This window comes from Argopecten irradians, chromosome 6 (assembly GCF_041381155.1).
Source record: "Argopecten irradians isolate NY chromosome 6, Ai_NY, whole genome shotgun sequence".
NCBI lineage: Eukaryota > Metazoa > Mollusca > Bivalvia > Pectinida > Pectinidae > Argopecten > Argopecten irradians.
This window is the reverse complement of record NC_091139.1, coordinates 12,147,778-12,167,837: the sequence shown is the minus strand read 5'-3', so window position 1 is coordinate 12,167,837 and position 20,060 is coordinate 12,147,778. Positions and strand designations below refer to the sequence as shown.

The following is a 20,060-nucleotide window of genomic DNA, read 5'->3' as shown; positions in this document are numbered from 1 at the left end:
CAGTCATATTAATTTTTAACAATTTGATGACAAAAACCCCCGGAATCTGTAGATTTGCCGAATGATAATATAGAAAGCGCGATACACTAAACAAGTCAATTACTGGTACATGTATGTAGTGAACAAACTGTTACATCAGCCAGGACCTTAACAATGCTCAATGATAACGAAGAATCGATCAGGAACTTAACAATGCTCAATGGCAATGGAGAATCGGCCAGGAAGTTAACAATGCTCAATGGTAACCGAGAATCGGCCAGGAACGTAACAATGCCCAATGATAACGGAGAATTAGCCAGGAACTTAACAATGCTCAGTGATAATGGAGAATCGGTCAGAAACTTAACAATGCTTAATGATTACGGAGAATCGGTCAGAAACTTAACAATATTCAATTATAACTGAGAATCGGCCAGGAACTTAACAATGCTCAATGATAACGGAGAATCGGCCAGAACCTTAACAATGCTCAATGAAAACTGAGAATCGGCCATGACCTTAACAATGCTCAATGATAACGGAGAATCGGCCAGGACCTTAACAATGATCAATGAAAACTGAGAATCGGCCATGACCTTAACAATGCTCAATGATAACGGAGAATCGGCCAGAACCTTAACAATGATCAATGAAAACTGAGAATCGGCCATGACCTTAACAATGCTCAATGATAACGGAGAATCGGCCAGAACCTTAACAATGATCAATGAAAACTGAGAATCGGCCATGACCTTAACAATGCTCAATGATAACGGAGAATCGGCCATGACCTTAACAATGCTCAATGATAACGGAGAATCGGCCAGGACCTTAACAATGCTCAATGATAACGGAGAATCGGCCAGGACCTTAACAATGATCAATGAAAACTGAGAATCGGCCATGACCTTAACAATGCTCAATGATAACGGAGAATCGGCCATGACCTTAACAATGCTCAATGATAACGGAGAATCGGCCATGACCTTAACAATGCCCAATGATAACGGAGAATCGGCCATGACCTTAACAATGCTCAATGATAACGGAGAATCGGCCAGAACCTTAACAATGATCAATGATAACGGAGAATCGGCCAGAACCTTAACAATGATCAATGAAAACTGAGAATCGGCCAGGAACTTAACAATGCTCAATGATAACGGAGAATCGGCCAGAACCTTAACAATGCTCAATGAAAACTGAGAATCGGCCAGGAACTTAACAATGCTCAATGATAACTGAGAATCGGCCAGGAACTTAACAATGCTCAATGAATACTGAGAATCGGCCAGGAACTTAACAATGCTCAATGATAACGGAGAATCGGCCAGAACCTTAACAATGATCAATGAAAACTGAGAATCGGCCAGGAACTTAACAATGCTCAATGAATACTGAGAATCGGCCAGGAACTTAACAATGCTCAATGAATACTGAGAATCGGCCAGGAACTTAACAATGCTCAATGAATACTGAGAATCGGCCAGGAACTTAACAATGCTCAATGAATACTGAGAATCGGCCAGGAACTTAACAATGCTCAATGAATACTGAGAATCGGCCAGGAACTTAACAATGCTCAATGAATACTGAGAATCGGCCAGGAACTTAACAATGCTCAATGAATACTGAGAATCGGTCAAGAACTTAACAATGCCCAATGGATGTTTAGATAGAAAACGAAATATATTAAATATTCTGTCTACACACACTCGATATGGTTAGTACGTTTATTCAAGTGTAACGGTATGTGATAACAACATGTCAGTGTGCTGAAGTCATGGGCGTGCCTTTCATCTGTGGTGGTTAACAATACCGTGAAAAAGTTCAATGATGCGTAGCGGTAGCCAGGCACGTGCCTGCGTCCAGTGATGTGTAGCAACGCATGTTAGTGTATTCAGTGATGTGATGTCAGGCACGTGACAGTGTTCATTGATGTGTGCCCTGTGTTTAGTGACGTGAAAAGAGGTCTAGACGTTTAGACACAGTTCCTATTACTCTACAGAATCTCGCGCGGCTCGAGATTGTAATGAGATTGTCATTGGAAGTATGTAGCCTACAAATCAATTGTTTGTGTGATAAACAAACTATTGTTCCCACAGACTGACGACGTGTGGCGTCCTCATATATATCCTTATAACACCTCCACAGCGAGTCTGTAATGTCATCAGTAGACAATGACAGCTGATTAGCCGGTCGTACAACGTCCCAGATCCACAATAAATACTCCTCCCTAGTGACGCTGTCTTCTCCACATTCCTGTACGTGTGGTTTATGGTCGTGTCTCCAGTAACCAGATTCTCTCGGCTGATTGGCTGGTCATCTGTGACCAGAAAAGTGTGTTATTTTGGAAGTTATTGATTTTTCCCGATGGTCAAACCGAGTTCAACTGAAACGATAACACCAGCTAGTTTTTGCATTTTATGTCTGCTGCATTCATTGTTCTCTAAGGTTTTAGGTTAAAACTACAATAATCAATAATTAACAATAATCCAAACTGAAAATTAATTACACACACGGGAATGTAGAGAAAAATAGAACCAGGTGTCCAGGAAAAGTGATTTCGACGGCATCCATTAACACAAAATGGTTGGTAACGGGAAACGCCATGATATATTGCATCGGAAATCGGACCAATCTGATACAAATCACCAAGGTTAGGCCGTACTAGTCTTAATGGGATACCAACCGTAAGACTTCCGCACAGTTTTCAGTAACCTGAGTCTTAATGGGATACCAACCGTAAGACTTCTGCACAGTCTTCAGTAACCTGAGTCTTAATGGGATACCAACCGTAAGACTTCTGCACAGTCTTAAGTAACCTGAGTCTTAATGGGATATCAACCGTAAGACTTCCACAGTCTTCAGTAACCCGAGTCTCCTTATCCATTGTATTGTGTTATGCAGTGTCCTGGAATCGTCGTGTCCGTTTCAATGTTTTCCCGTTCCCTTATTTAGTCATATAAGATCTTGTTAGGTACATGTATTAACCATCATGTTTCAATCAGGATCCTTACCAACGTTTGGACTCTCTGGTGTTTCGTCGACAGTTGGTTTGGTGATCTAAATCTAACAAAGGCCAGGATCATTGATTATACTGACCTATGACAATATACCGCACGTCATCTTCCTCGACAGGCAATGGCAAAATGATTTAAAGTCATACCATACGTAACTAGCAGCAAAGAGTCAAGTAAGATTCAATCCCGATATTATTAGTATTTGTAGATGTAGATGAAATTAAGTTAGATCAAAGAACATTTATATTGATTTCTTAATAACTTTGGTACAGCAGTTGTTGAAAATCGATACTTGTAAACATGTCTTCATTTTAAACTGGTCGCCATAGAAGTTTGTTGCCGAACGCAAATCGGAAAGGTCATAACCCGTTTTCGGAAGAGTTCGGAATAACTTTACGTACTTAAGGCAGTCACATGGTGTTCTCGGCATATCAATCACTCTTAACGCCACAAAGACTTAGACTTCACCAGCATTACATCTCTGATAGCGTCAACAACATTTCATTTTACAAGTTCACTGGCATAGTATGCAATTGAGTATGTACAGTACTCCAGATATTTTTGGGGGGTGGGTAATTGTTCTCACACCCTTCAAATACACAGATGCTTTGATTAAGGTCATGTGGTTAAAGTTTAAAGTAATTGATGATGAATGTAAATAGTGAGATGATGTACCAGAAGTAAATAGTGAGCTGATGTACCAGAGGTAAATAGTGAGATGATGTACCAGAGGTAAATAGTGAGATGACATACCAGAGGTAAATAGTGAGATGATGTACCAGAGGTAAATAGTGAGATGATGTACCAGAGGTAAATAGTGAGATGATGTACCAGAGGTAAATAGTGAGATGATGTACCAGAGGTAAATAGTGAGTGATGTACCAGAGGTAAATAGTGAGATGACATACCAGAGGTGAATAGTGAGATGATGTACCAGAGGTAAATAGTGAGATGGCATACCAGAGGTAAATAGTGAGTTGATGTACCAGAGGTAAATAGTGAGATGACGTACCAGAGGTAAATAGTGAAATGATGTACCAGAGGTAAATAGTGAGATGATGTACCAGAGGGTAAATAGTGAGATGATGTACCAGAGGTAAATAGTGAGATGATGTACCAGGGTAAATAGTGAGATGACATGTACCAGAGGTAAATAGCGAGTTGATGTACCAGAGGTAAATAGTGAGATGATGTACCAGAGGTAAATAGTGAGATGACGTACCAGAGGTAAATAGTGAGATGACATACCAGAGGTAAATAGTGAGTTGATGTACCAGAGGTAAATAGTGAGATGACGTACCAGAGGTAAATAGTGAGATGATGTACCAGAGGTAAATAGTGAGATGATGTACCAGGGGTAAATAGTGAGATGATGTACCAGAGGTAAATAGTGAGATGACTACCAGAGGTAAATAGTGAGATGATGTACAGAGGTAAATAGTGAGATGATGTACCAGAGGTAAATAGTGAGATGATGTACCAGAGGTAAATAGTGAGATGATGTACCAGAGGTAAATAGTGAGATGATGTACCAGAGGTAAATAGTGAGATGATGTACCAGAGGTAAATAGTGAGATGATGTACCAGAGGTAAATAGTGAGATGATGTACCAGAGGTAAATAGTGAGATGATGTACCAGAGGTAAATAGTGAGATGATGTACCAGAGGTAAATAGTGAGATGATGTACCAGAGGTAAATAGTGAGATGATGTACCAGAGGTAAATAGTGAGATGATGTACCAGAGGTAAATAGTGAGATGACATACCAGAGGTAAATAGTGAGTTGATGTACCAGAGGTAAATAGTGAGATGACGTACCAGAGGTAAATAGTGAGATGACGTACCAGAGGTAAATAGTGAGATGACAGACCAGAGGTAAATAGTGAGTTGATGTACCAGAGGTAAATAGTGAGATGACGTACCAGAGGTAAATAGTGAGATGATGTACCAGAGGTAAATAGTGAGATGATGTACCAGAGGTAAATAGTGAGATGATGTACCAGAGGTAAATAGTGAGATGATGTACCAGAGGTAAATAGTGAGATGATGTATCAGAGGTAAATAGTGAGATGATGTACCAGAGGTAAATAGTGAGATGATGTACCAGAGGTAAATAGTGAGATGATGTACCAGAGGTAAATAGTGAGATGATGTACCAGAGGTAAATAGTGAGTTTGATGTACCAGAGGTAAATAACGAGTTGATGTACCAGAGGTAAATAGTGAGTTGATTTACCAGGGGTAAATAGTGAGCTGACGTACCAGAGGTAAATAGTGAGATGATGTACCAGAGATAAATAGTGAGATGACATACCAGAGGTAAATAGTGAGATGATGTACCAGAGATAAATAGTGAGATGACATACCAGAGGTAAATAGTGAGATGATGTACCAGAGGTAAATGGTGAGATGATGTACCAGAGGTAAATGGTGAGATGATGTACCAGAGGTAAATAGTGAGATGACGTACCAGAGGTAAATAGTAAGATGATGTACCAGAGGTAAATGGTGAGATGATGTACCAGAGGTAAAAAATGAGATGATGTACCAGAGGTAAATAGTGAGATGATGTACCAGAGGTAAATAGTGAGATGATGTACCAGAGGTAAATAGTGAGATGATGTACCAGAGGTAAATAGTGAGATGATGTACCAGAGGTAAATAGTGAGATGATGTACCAGAGGTAAATAGTGAGATGATGTACCAGAGGTAAATAGTGAGATGACGTGCATTATATTGACACATATTTTTCAGCACCCAAGCTTGGTTTTTATCATTCATTACATAGCAGCTTCATAGGGCTAAATTAGCCTGGTAACTACAGCACTAGTTCAGATATAGATCAACCCAGCCTAGTTCTTCAAAGAGAAAGTACCGATATCACGTATGAATTATATATAGTATGATTATCTACTTCAAACACTTGTGCTTCACCACTGATTTCCTTCTTTAAGGAAGTTCATCTCTTTTTAGGATTTGTTTACATAGTAACGGCAGAATCCGCATTGGTGAGTTACGTCGGCGTTGTGTTTTAACACACACGAGAATTAGTATTTAAGAATCGGTTTGTTTGAAACAGGTGGCCGCTCTCGTCATATACTGATCAATGTCGACCTGCTAAAACTACATTCATTTAAACTAACATAGCTTCCGGTTTCAAGTTTAATGTAAATATCGATCCATCAATGTCCAATTGTATACAAATACAATACGTAGGTGTTTAGAAGGAGTTGGAAGCAGGCATGTTAGCGAATCCACAGCAATATATGGTACAAAACCAGTCATATAGCAGTGGTACATACATAGGATGTGGTCCAGATTAAAAAAATAAAACCATGAAATACTGACATGGCTATGGGAGGCCGTTCGGACATGGAATAAACAACATAGCCGTTTACATTTGATGATAATATGTTAACAGATGATGTATTATTTGAGGTTTAGAAAGGCTGAGTTAACCACCATATATATCCGTGTCTCCTGTGATGTCTATATTGTCGTGTTATCGCAGTGACACAAGCTCTCGTGGACATCTCGCTTAGTGCGTGATTAGCAAGGACTCCGATATGGATTGAATCAGTGACTTCATCGGTGCCTTCATCATAGAAACATACGTTCAAAAATGTCAAAATGAAGATAATTATAAGGAGGGAGATCATGTAAGAAAACGATAGTACAAACGTAAAAGCTATCTTCTGTGGTGAAAAATAGGTACAGGAATTGTATAATGTCCTCTAAAAGACAATAGAGACAGGGGATACACTTATTATGTCATGTTTAGACACAAGGGACAAGAGGTACAATTATTATGTTATTTTTAGACAATAGGGATAGGAGTTATACTATTATCTGTTTAGACAATAGGGACAGAGGTACACTTATTATCACTTTTTAGACAATAGGGTAGGAGTTATTACTTATTATCTTGTTTAGACAATAGGGACATAGGTACACTTATTATCTTGTTTAGACAATAGGGACATGAGGTACACTTATTATCTTGTTTAGACAATAGGGACATGAGGTACACTTATTATCTTGTTTAGACAATAGGGACAGAGGTACACTTATATCTTGTTTAGACAATAGGGACAGAGGTACACTTATATCTTGTTTAGACAATAGGGACATGAGGTACACTTATTATCTTGTTTAGACAATAGGGACATGAGGTACACTTATTATCTTGTTTAGACAATAGGGACATGAGGTACACTTAATATCTTGTTTAGACAATAGGGACATGAGGTACACTTATTATCTTGTTAGACAATAGGGACATGAGGTACACTTATATCTTGTTTTAGACAATAGGGACATGAGGTACAATTATTATCTTGTTTAGACAATAGGGACAAGAGGTACACTTACATATCTTGTTTAGACAATAGGGACATGAGGTACACTTATTGTATCTTGTTTAGACAATAGGGACATGAGGTACACTTATTATCTTGTTTAGACAATAGGGACATGAGGTACACTTATTATCTCATGTTTAGACAATAGGGACATGAGGTACACTTATTATCTTGTTTAGACAATAGGGACAAGAGGTACACTTAATATCTTGTTTAGACAATAGGGACAAGAGGTACACTTATTATCTTGTTTAGACAATAGGGACATGAGGTACACTTAATATTATCTTGTTTAGACAATAGGGACATGAGGTACAACATATTATCATTGTTTTAGACAATAGGGACAAGAGGTACAATTATTATCTTGTTTAGACAATAGGGACATGAGGTACATTAATATCATGTTTAGACAATAGGGACATGAGGTACAATTATTATCTTGTTTAGACAATAGGGACATGGGTACAATTAGGGACAAGATATTTGTTTGACAATAGGACAAGAGGTACAATCATTATGTCATGTTTAGACAATAGGACATGAGGTAATTATTATCTTGTTTAGACAATAGGGACATGAGGTACACTTATTATCTTGTTTAGACAATAGGGACAAGAGGTACACTTAATATCTTGTTTAGACAATAGGGACATGAGGTACACTTATTATCTTGTTTAGACAATAGGGACAAGAGGTACTGTACAATCATTATGTCATGTTTAGACAATAGGGACATGAGGTACACTTATTATCTTGTTTAGACAATAGGACATGAGGTACATTATATCTGTTTAGACAATAGGGACATGAGGTAATTATTATCTGTTTAGACAATAGGGACATGAGGTATAATTATTATCTCATGTTTAGACAATAGGGACATGAGGGTACTAATTATTATGTCATGTTTAGACAATAGGGACATGAGGTACAATTATTATGTCATGTTTAGACAATAGGGACATGAGGTACAATTATTATGTCATGTTTAGACAATAGGGACATGAGGTATAATTATTATATTGTTTAAATGTCTTGTAAGAGTTCTAGATTATGATTCAGGCAAAGTAGAATGTACATTGTACATGCTGTCTTATAACATCATCTTTTTTTCCAACAATGGCCTACGTAACTTCAAGATTGATGTTTATGATTCAACGCTCTCTGGCCGAAGATTATTATAATGTGTCGGTCTGTAATTTGACAAACTGATCGGTCTTAGCTGATGTGATCTAGCATGCGCAGATACATGTAGCTCCTATTCTAATACATATACAATAATGTACTTTGTCCGTGAAGCTTAAGTTATATACTTTCCCCGATACAACCAATTGGATGTTCACGGAACGATGTTTATACCATATACACAAACTAAGTTATTGAAGAGAATAAAAATAATAAACAAACACAAATGATCACCAAGCTGTTGATACGTGGTCAGTGACGCGGAACGTTTATGCGGAATAATCGTATGTATTACAGGTGTGTGTTTGTGAAACATGCCGAGTACATGGCCTTTACCTGCAGTAAACACATGGATCTCTCCGACATTAATTCTTTTCTACCATCACCTGTACTCGATTAACTGCGCTCGGCGGTACTAAACACCTAACATGCGATTACTTCCAGTTATATCCCAGATAGGTTTGTCAATCTCGCCCAAGGCTGATCCGTCATCCATTTAATTGTTTGTAAAATTAGAGATTTAAAGGCGTCAGGAAAACCAGAATTGTACCGAAATCTCGGTGGGTGGTAACACGCCATATAAATGACTTTTATCTTTTTACTCTTACCTATGAAAATCTGTTGTTATACATTTAATAGAATTTCAAACTTGATTACATGTTAAATTCCGTGTGTATTTGTTTAAGGTACAGATATGTATGTTATATTGACAATGATCGCACATCAAAGTAAACATGTAGATAATAATAGGTATAGTTCTATCAGGCTGGTGCTGCTCAGTAAAATCAATAATTATTGTGACCCATGGTGAAAGGATGTAAAATAATGGTGTTCCTAGAATTAATCAGCACGTCTTAGATTGTGGGAGGATGGGGCACTCACGTGTGAAGACAAGACATGTGTGTACGGATACAGAGAGGGGGATAAAACAGGCGAAAGACAAGATACGTGTGTAGGGGATACAGAGTGTGTGTGGGGGAGGGGAGGGGGGGGGGTAAATCAGGTTACTGGCAACATTAACGGTATATGTGACAAAAGCTTGTAGATAAATTTACACCATACATGTAGTAAAATATAAATACACATGTAGGGAAATGTTCACATATTTAGAAAAATGTGCATATGTGTAGTTAAACTTTCACACATGTACGTAGAGTTAAGTGAAATGTACACACGTAAGGTGAAATACGGATGTGAGGAAAAGTAATTAATCGTCCAGAATCATGGTTGTATGTGAGAATATGTAGAAAACAAGTAAAAAAACGTAAGACATATGTACATTGTAATTTATATACACATACATGTATGTAGGGAAATAATCAAACCTGTAAGAAAAGTAACAACACGCTACTGTAAGGAAACCTTAGACACTTTATACTAGACACGTGATAAAAGGGTACCTATTAGAGTGTATTACGGAATATTGAAAAAATGCTTTGAGACATGCACATATATACAAGGAAATAACACAAGTGTTTCAAAAGAGTATGGCACGTTCAGAAAATGGAATACGTGCGTTGTTAATTATACTGGTATACACATATCATTGCATATATGTCAGTTGTTAAAAATACTATACATTCCACGTGTTTCCAAAATATACTTTTCTACATGTGTGTGGAAATACACCGTACACATGCGTTTAAATACAACGTACACGTATGTTGAAATACATGTGTAGGGACAACGATACATCGGTACTTACCTTTTCCTGTTGTTCATATTTTTCATCTTGTGTAGTATTTATCCATTTACAGGGGATGGTAGAAGTGTACACATGGTCCTGGGGTTCAAACCCTGTCACACCCCACAGGGGCTGTCAGCATCCCTGTTATATCTCACATATACCTGTGTGGTGGTTGGTGTGTACACATGCAATGTTTACCGGGAGTAGCAACGGAACGTTACCGAGTCTGACACCGTCAAACTCTCGCCATAAACTGGGCCGTAGTAGCTTTAACTGTCAAGTCTAGTCTAACGCGCTTGGTACCAGCGATGGCAGCGCTCCTCCAACACAGAATCCGTGTATACTTAGAGCATTAAGGTATTACTGATTTCGGGAATCCCTCTATCTTCAAACAAGACAACGTCTGTACAACTAATGCTATTTTAAGCGAGCCGTTATATTAACGTGAATAGTTTACGGGGAAGACAGGAACCGTACACTCTTAACCTGTTTCTATTGATCTCACTTTTTATGTGAATCTTGTCGGGAAAAGCTCGCACGTGCTTCGGAATCAGTCATCTGTAACTCTCAAAGGACAGACGCCTCTGGTGCCAACAGCAACGGCAAATTATCATGTCTCGATCAGCAGTGTTGTAAGGGAAGCTTAACTTTGATAGAGCTGATTGGAAGTGAGTGATAAGTTCTGTCAGTCGATGACACGCAGGTACACGCAAGGTTTTTGCGTGTATTCATGCGCGTGACATATAAGATCCAATTTGTCGTCGGTAGTGCAAACAATCAACATTTCAATCTTATTTAAACAGTGCTATACAATTCAACACTGTTGGGGCTTTCCTAATATATATCCGCCCGTGAAACTTCCCTTCATGTCACTTCGGAAAGCCACAACCACCTGCACATAAAATGGCCCCGAAGCGGAATTTGTTACAAAAACGCCTCTACGAGAGTTTACTAAAGAACATCTTTCAAGTTCCAATCAGGATCCACTCGATTACATTTATTTCACAATGTCAACGTGGAGTTTGTTATGTCTGACAGAGTACGAGTCGCGACCTGATAGGTAACGAAGCGCTTCACAAGGCAACATATACATGAAAACAGTCAGCCCAGCCATCCCCATTTCACTGTAACCATTTTTCTTAAACGTGGCCAGTCTATCTACTTTTAATATTCTTACATGAAACATATACCAAAATATATTTAGCAGTATGAGACTTGATAACCTCTCGGAAGGACTCCGTAGATTTTGACTAGGTTTGACGTCGGACAATGCTGTCGAATTTGATGTAATTATTTTCGATTAAAAAAAAACAATTTTTGGAAGTATGAAATGAAATTTCATCATTTTTGATGGTTCGAAATTATTTTCCTCGGCAAATCATTGCCGATCGTCATAGATCGAAAGACATATGACACAGGGCATGCAATGCATTGCCTTGCCGAATTCCGTAGGAACCGAGAGGCATCGACGTCGCCGTCTCCGGTAACATTGGCTAGGCCATATCTAGGAGTTTTAGGCTTAGTGGAGTTTTTGCAAATGAAACAACTGCTTATTCGTAAAGATTTCTATTTGTTACATAGCATTGTATTAAATAGGTCTTTTATAGACAACCATTTTATGTCTACCCTGACAAATATCACGGGATCAATGGAGTCAAACAAACCCAAATTCCGCTAAATAGATAAGCATTGGGTACTCTATGATGTGGCGAATGGCGTCGTCAGATGAAATTATCTAGAGTAATAATGGTACCAATTAGCGTAAGTAATCTACTTTGGGTCGGCGCAATTCCTGTGATAGGAATTCCTCCCCTAACTCCACGGGGTCCAACAATTTGATATAAAAAGACGCAACGTCAATACTCAACGTGTTTGGCATAAAACGAACGTCATTTCACGCACCAGTGGTTTATTGGCCTGAATATCAGTAGTAGAGAGAGAGAGCTGGGAGGGGAGAGAGAGTGGGTAAATAGCTAATGATCCGTGTGATATAAGGGGAGCGGGGAGGGGAGGAGTATTGATTGGTACGAACACTTATTATAGGGGGATACGGAGCCGGGAGGAGGCGAGTATTGATTGGTACGAACACTTATTACCAGAATTCACGGATATGGCCAATGTTCTTCGCGAGTACTCTTGCCTATAGATTTGTGGATTGAAAGGAATTTTTCAAGTAAACATTCCGCGCGGATAATTATGTTTGTGAGCGCTTGGTTGATAACTAGTACAGATGGACAGGTCAGGATGTTATTGTCCGTCATACTAAAGTGGGATGCTCCGATCGAACTACCTTATCTTCGATGATCAAACAATCCAGTCCTATATAAGTATGCATGTTGGATATCATACGCTGTCATTTTGATCAACATATATCACTAAATAAAAGAAGATTCAAAAGGTCAATATGTCCTCTAGTCACTGTGCATCATCTGTAACCATCCGCTGCTCTGCTCCAATCACAGCTCCAGATATAAACTTTCTTTCTAACTACTTCTTAATAACCGATATTAGGTATAATGTATTTATAGCAAATTGGGACAAAGGTCACTGGGGGTCAAATAGGCCTAAATCTTTAAATGTCACTTGTTCAATAAGAAAGAGATTCAGAAACCTGATATTGGGCCAATCAGCATGCTAAGATTCATTTAAGCATTGAACGTCTTTCAGTTGGCATTCATAGCCAAAATGACAACTGGACAAACCTTGTAAGTGTCAATGTAACTCAGGTCTAAAGACCTTAGGTGATTCCCAACATTGTAACTATAATTGTTACTCAGGTCTAAAGTCCCCTGGAGATTCCAAACATAGTTAGTATCAGTATAACTAAGGTCTAAAGTCCCCGAGTGATTCCAAACATTGTAAATATGAATGGATTCCAAACATAATAAGCATCCGTAGAACTCGGGTCTAAAGTCCCCAGGTGATTCCAAACATTGTAAATATAAATAGATTCCAAACATTTTAAGCTTCAGTAGAACTCGGGTCTAAAGTCCCCAGGTGATTCCAAACATTGTAACTATAAATGGATTCCAAACATTGTAAGTGTCAGTATTACTCAGGTCTAAAGCCCCCAGGTGATTCCAAACATTGTAAGTGTCAGTATTACTCAGGTCTAAAGTCCCCAGGTGATTCCAAACATTGTAACTATAAATGGATTCCAAACATTGTAAGTGTCAGTATTACTCAGGTCTAAAGCCCCCAGGTGATTCCAAACATTGTAAGTGTCAGTATTACTCAGGTCTAAAGTCCCCAGGTGATTCCAAACATTGTAACTATAAATGGATTCCAAACATTGTAAGTATCATTATTACTCAGGTCTAAAGTCCCCAGGTGATTCCAAACATTGTATCAGTATAACTCAGGTCTAAAGTCCCCAGGTGATTCCAAACATAGTTAGTATCAGTATAACTCAGATCTCGAGTCCCCAGGTGATTCCAAACATAGTTAGTATCAGTATTACTCAGGTCTTAAGTCCCCGAGTGATTCCAAACATTGTTAGTATCAGTATTACTCAGGTCTAAAGTCCCCAGGTGATTCCAAACATTGTAACTATAAATGGATTCCAAACATTGTAAGTATCAGTATTACTCAGGTCTAAAGTCCCCAGGTGATTCCAAACATTGTAACTATAAATGGATTCCAAACATTGTAAGTATCATTGTTACTCAGGTCTAAAGTCCCCAGGTGATTCCAAACATAGTTAGTATCAGTATAACTCAGGTCTAAAGTCCCCAGGTGATTCCAAACATTGTTAGTATCAGTATTACTCAGGTCTAAAGTCCCCAGGTGATTCCAAACATAGTTAGTATCAGTATAACTCAGGTCTAAAGTCCCCAGGTGATTCCAAACATAGTTAGTATCAGTATAACTCAGGTCTAAAGTCCCCAGGTGATTCCAAACATTGTAAGTATCATTGTTACTCAGGTCTAAAGTCCCCAGGTGATTCCAAACATAGTTAGTATCAGTATTACTCAGGTCTAAAGTCCCCAGTGATTCCAAACAATAGTAAGTATCAGTATAACTCAGGTCTAAAGTCCCCAGGTGATTCCAAACATAGTTAGTATCAGTATTACTCAGGTCTAAAGTCCCCAGGTGATTCCAAACATAGTTAGTATCAGTATTACTCAGGTCTAAAGTCCCCAGGTGATTCCAAACATAGTTAGTATCAGTATAATTCAGGTCTAAAGTCCCCAGGTGATTCCAAACATAGTTAGTATCAGTATAAACTCAGGTCTAAAGTCCACAGGTGATTCCAAACATAGTTAGTATCAGTATAACTCAGGTCTAAAGTCCCCAAGTGATTCCAAACATAGTTAGTATCAGTATTACTCAGGTCTAAAGTCCCCAGTGATTCCAAACATAGTTAGTATCAGTATTACTCAGGTCTAAAGTCCCCAGGTGATTCCAAAACATTGTAATTATCATTGTTACTCAGGTCTAAAGTCCCCAGGTGATTCCAATCATAGTTAGTATCAGTATAACTCAGGTCTAAAGTCCCCAGGTGATTCCAAACATAGTTTGTATCAGTTTAACTCAGGTCTAAAGTCCCCAGGTGATTCCAAACATAGTTAGTATCAGTATAACTCAGGTCTAAAGTCCCCAGGTGATTCCAAACATAGTTAGTATCAGCATTACTCAGGTCTAAAGTCCCCGAGTGATTCCAAACATTGATAGTATCAATATATGTTTCCACTTTGTCTTTGCATTTGTCGGCCTATCTGACAAAAATAAGACCGACAGCCGGCCAATGAGAACTCAAAAATCAGTTTAAAGTTTTTACTGAAAATGACAATGTTTTTTTTGTCCAAAAAATCGATAGGCAGCTATCTTAATGTTTGATGGTTTGAATTGATAGGCAGCCATCTTAATGTTTGATGGTGTGAATTGATAGGCAGCCATCTTAATGTTTGATGGTGTGAATTGATAGGCAGCTATCTTAATGTTTGATGGTGTGAATTGATAGGCAGCCATCTTAATGTTTGATGGTTTGTATTGACAGGCAGCCATCTTAATGTTTGATGGTGTGAATTGATAGGCAGCCATCTTAATGTTTGATGGTGTGAATTGATAGGCAGCCATCTTAATGTTTGATGGTGTGAATTGACAGGCAGCCATCTTAATGTTTGATGGTGTGAATTGATAGGCAGCCATCTTAATTTTTGATGGTGTGAATTCATAGGCAGCCATCTTAATGTTTGTTGGTGCGAATTGACAGGCATTCATCTTTAATCTTTGGTGGTATGAATGATGTATAGGATAAGCAGCCATCTTAATGTTTGATGGTGTGAATTGATAGGCAGCCATCTTAATGTTTGATGGTGTGAATTGATAGGCAGCCATCTTAATGTTTGATGGTGTGAATTGATAGGCAGCCATCTTAATGTTTGATGGTGTGAATTGATTTAATTTAGGCAGCACATCTTAATTTTTGATGGTGATTAATTGATAGGCAGCATTTTGATGTGTGAATTGATGCAGCAATCTTAATGTTTGATGGTGTGTATTGACAGGCAGCCATCTTAATGTTTGGTGTGATGGTGTGAATTGGTGTAGAATTGAAAGCAGCCATCTTAATTTTAATGTGTGAATTGATGGCAGCAATCTTAATGTTTGATGGTTTGTATCGACAGGCAGCCATCTTAATGTTTTTGGTGTTTGAATGGCAGCCATCTTCAATTTTGACAATTGATGCAGCATTTTAATGTTTGATGGTTGATTAGCAGGCAGACATGTTTGATGGTGTGAATTGACAGGCAGCAGCCATTTTAATGTTTGATGGTGTGGATTGACAGGCAGCTCTTAATGTTAGATAGTGTGAATTGATAGGCAGCCATCTTAATGTTTGTTGATGTGAATTGACAGGCAGCCTTCTTAAAGTCTGACGGTGTGAATTGACATGCAGCGATCTTTTTAAAAAGTTTTACGAAATATGAAACAAAACATCCTAATCCTGATTTCCATTTTCGGTGAAACTTATAAAATGTGTACTTTAAAACTATAGTTGTTACACCATCTTATCACACAACTCTTCCTAAATAATTGTTCGTACAAAGACTAGGAGTGATATTTGTAGCCAATCTATGTTGTCCCTTGAAACACATCCTCGATATTCCAGGGGTTCCGATCACTTACGATCTCTACACCCCTGGACTATCATTTACCATTTTTGAGCTTTAAATCCATTTTTTTCATTTCCTACGTAGAAACTTCTACATATATTGGATTATTTGATCCTGATATTTATTTGCTGTTCTATTGTGGTCATTTTGATACCTCCTTTGTCTACTTCGGTTGAGAAATGTCAATGTAATGACTATTTTTCAATTCTGAGTGAAATTCGAAATGGCGGCCATTTTGATGACGTCTTAATTTGAGATTCATCCCAACTTATGCAATCTTAACATTTTGATTTGTGATAGTGGGTCATAAGGGTTCAGAAAAAATATTGGTTCGGAGGTTTGGACGAAAGGGGGGGGGTGTGAATGTGGGACTCCTTAGCCCATGGCCTATTATTATCCTATCCCGTACCCTAAGGACCTATTCTATATTTAAACCGACCACTCTCTCTCTCCTCTCTCCTCTGTAAAACAACATCATGTAAACTATTAGACAGGTGTTATCACGATATATGTTGTTTAAAGCTAAAGTGTCCCGGTAAATATGATACAATTGATATATGAACTTGATGATTTTTTTTTTTTTTTATTTTAAAACAACACAACTTTACATCCTAACGATGCCGTCGATTGCCTAATTGTTCATTTTCCGCCTGCTACGATTTAGGCTGCATAAGCTAAAGGTAAAATTTGACAAGTGATGTATTTTATATCCCCTATATCCAAAATAGAATGCCATGGCCAATTGAATTGTCCGCATAATAAACGAAAACCTCAAAAGCATTTACATTCATAGATTAGATATATATTTCAGTGTGAAATTAAAGTATATTGATAAGAATCACTAATCCATACTGATTATTTCCCTACCAAGGTTGACGTGACAATTGACATAGGTTCGAAGTTCGAATTATCACTAGGTCTGATTTTGATTTTGATTTAAACAAGCAATAGCAGTCCCTTGTATTCTCCTGTCAAATAGATATTTTGAATTATATGTGATATGAAATAAATATAATCAAAGACAAATGTATGATAAATACAAAAATCTAATGAACGATATAATGTCAGCGTGTCTTTTGCCAAAGCTCCAACCATCTGGGCTGCTACATATGCAGTATCAATTATGCGTTTTCATTGGTCACCTGAACCACAGGGATCTGAGAATTAGTTAGAGATTATATAATCATGGACCCACCAGAGTGCCGTAAGACCATTTTTAGACGTTTTAGAGGTCTAGATAAAAAAAAGGTTGAGAATTAGTTACAGATTATATAATCATGGACCCACCAGAGTGCCGTAAGACCATTTTTAGACGTTTTAGAGGTCTAGATAAAAAAAAAAACGATAAAAAATCATATTCTACAGGTTACTATATAAAATCATATTCTACATGGTACTATATACGATATATAGTATTATGTAGAATATCATTTTATCGGGTTTTTTTTATCAAGACCTCTAAAACGTCTAAAAATGGTCTTACGGCACTCTGGTGGGTCCACGATTATAATCTGTAACTAATTCTCAGATCCCTGTGATATTCATATATAGAAAATAGTACCTTATACATGTACTTTCAAATGATGGCTTGAGTACCAGAGAAAAGTCTACCAACACTAGAAATGTCAGTTTTATATCTTACTTTAGCTACACCAGACATTGCCGGATAGTGTACATGTACCTAGAATAGACATGAGAACAATTTCAGTAGTGACAACTTCCCTGTCACCACTTGTTATAGATGCAAACATATAAGAATCAATACAAATGCTACAAAAGGGGGGAGGGGGGTATTTTTTGATAAAGCTGACTGGGTGGGCTACATTGCGTCTAGTGAAAGGGAAGTAACTCCGGTATTACTGGACGGCAACGTCGGGTGGAGAAATTCATGCCTTTATAAACAAGAGGCCCAGAGGGCCTGTATCGCTCACCTAGTTTGTATTGTCAAGTAATGTTTTGAATACAGGATCATTGTTTTATTAATGAAGAAATTTAAAAATTAACCTCTGAATTCCATATTGGGCCATACTCTTTCTGCTCCAGGGGGTCACAGCCAAAATTTATACAAACTCCGTTCCTCTTCCCCCAAGGATGTTACTGGCCAAATTTGCTTAGAATCCATGCAGAACTCTATGACTAGTAACAATTTAAAGGATTAATCTCTATTTCCCCTATTGGGCCCCGCCCCTCCTACCCCCGGGGGGTCGGAACCTAAATTTATACAAACTCTGTTCCATTCCCAAAAGGATCTTTCTGGCCATATTTGGTTACATTCGAAGCAGAACTCTGTGAGTAGTAGCGATTTAAAGGATTTACCTCTATTTCCTCTATCGGGCCCCACCCCTCGTGCCCCCGGGGGTCAGAGCCAAAATTTATACAAACTCTGCCCCCCTTCCCCCAAGGATGTTTCTGGCCAAATTTGGTTAGAATCCATGGGGAACTCTATGACTAGAAGCGTTTTAAAGGAAATGTTGAAGGACGGATGACGGACAGACGGACGACGGACGCACCGCCATGACATAACCTTCGGGCCGGATGAGCTAAAAATTACAAATAAATTTAAACATGCGCGCCCCAGATACGTGTACACAATTCAAAAATGGAGAATGTTAAGTGGCCTTAAAGGTAATGAGCTGAAATAGAACGAAAATCTGGCAAATAGATAATGATAATATACATTTTTAATCAGCCTCAATACATTATTTTAATTGTACATGATGCATGTACGTACACAGGGACTTGGCATTTATTCATGGGTATATATATATATATATATAATAAATACATGTTAATATCCTTATGATGGAATCTAAATAGAAAAAAGAAAAACTAAAACAAATCTGCGATCGATCTCTAACGTTAGAGATCGATCGCAAATATATATACATATATTTAAATATTGACTGTTGGCTGGAAATTCGTGCCCGGTCCCTGTGTATACATTGTACATGATATAAATGATACAGTCTGATGGACCATCATCACCGCTCTTGCTAGCCATGCATATGTCCATATAATATAAAACACAATGAAATCATGATATTCAGTTGTACTTATCTTGTCTTCGTCCTTCCGTGTAAACTTGTTTGTGTTTGCGTTTACAAGTATTTGTCGGGTCACCCCGTGCACAGGGCCTTGTTACTATTGATGATATATATAAGATAGGTCACGTCTATTTACATACATTACACAAGGGAAGAAGCTCCGCCATTGGGCAGGCTAGGGGGCCAATTTCAAACGAATATTAACAACACTTACTTTTGTTATTTTCTTCGTCGAAACTGTTGCTACTGTTTCATTATATGGTTCTAGTTTTTGTATCCACAGTAGTTTCGTGTTCGTTCTACGATCTTAACCGCATTTTAAGCAATTTTTGACGAGAGGTTACAAATATCCCGCCCTGTCCAGCTTCCATTGGACCGGAAGTTGCGCAATATCGTTCGGAGGTTTCTAGACTGTACCATTCTTAAGTACTATGAATGCCGATGCACATGGAAAGACTAGTTCCGCAGCGAATATATATTTGGCGCAATATCTTGAAAAGCAATATTTGTCTTGGTAAGTTTTCGATGTTTTAAAGCGTTGAATTAATTGATACAAATTGTCAGAATTCTTTTTGACATGAAAGGGACCTTATAGTCTCGTGTACGTTTAGTACCAATGATATTGCGCAACTTCCGGTCCAATGGAAGCTGGACAGGGCG

The 20,060-nt window shown here is 38.2% G+C and overlaps 1 protein-coding gene across 3 annotated transcripts in view; it reads right to left on the bottom strand.

Moving 5' to 3' along the window:
- LOC138325010 (uncharacterized) overlaps window positions 1-10,506 on the bottom strand; it is a 96,620-nt gene extending 86,114 nt beyond the window's left edge. Inside the window, exon 1 of one of the 3 annotated variants that reach the window (XM_069270328.1) lies at window positions 10,256-10,506. In XM_069270328.1, the coding sequence (XP_069126429.1) occupies window positions 10,256-10,281 (26 nt within the window). In that variant the 5' untranslated portion in view covers window positions 10,282-10,506. The remainder of the gene's footprint in view (window positions 1-10,255) is intronic. The other 2 variants (XM_069270331.1, XM_069270337.1) reach the window with 2 other exon arrangements.
- Window positions 10,507-20,060: the final 9,554 nt, after the last annotated feature.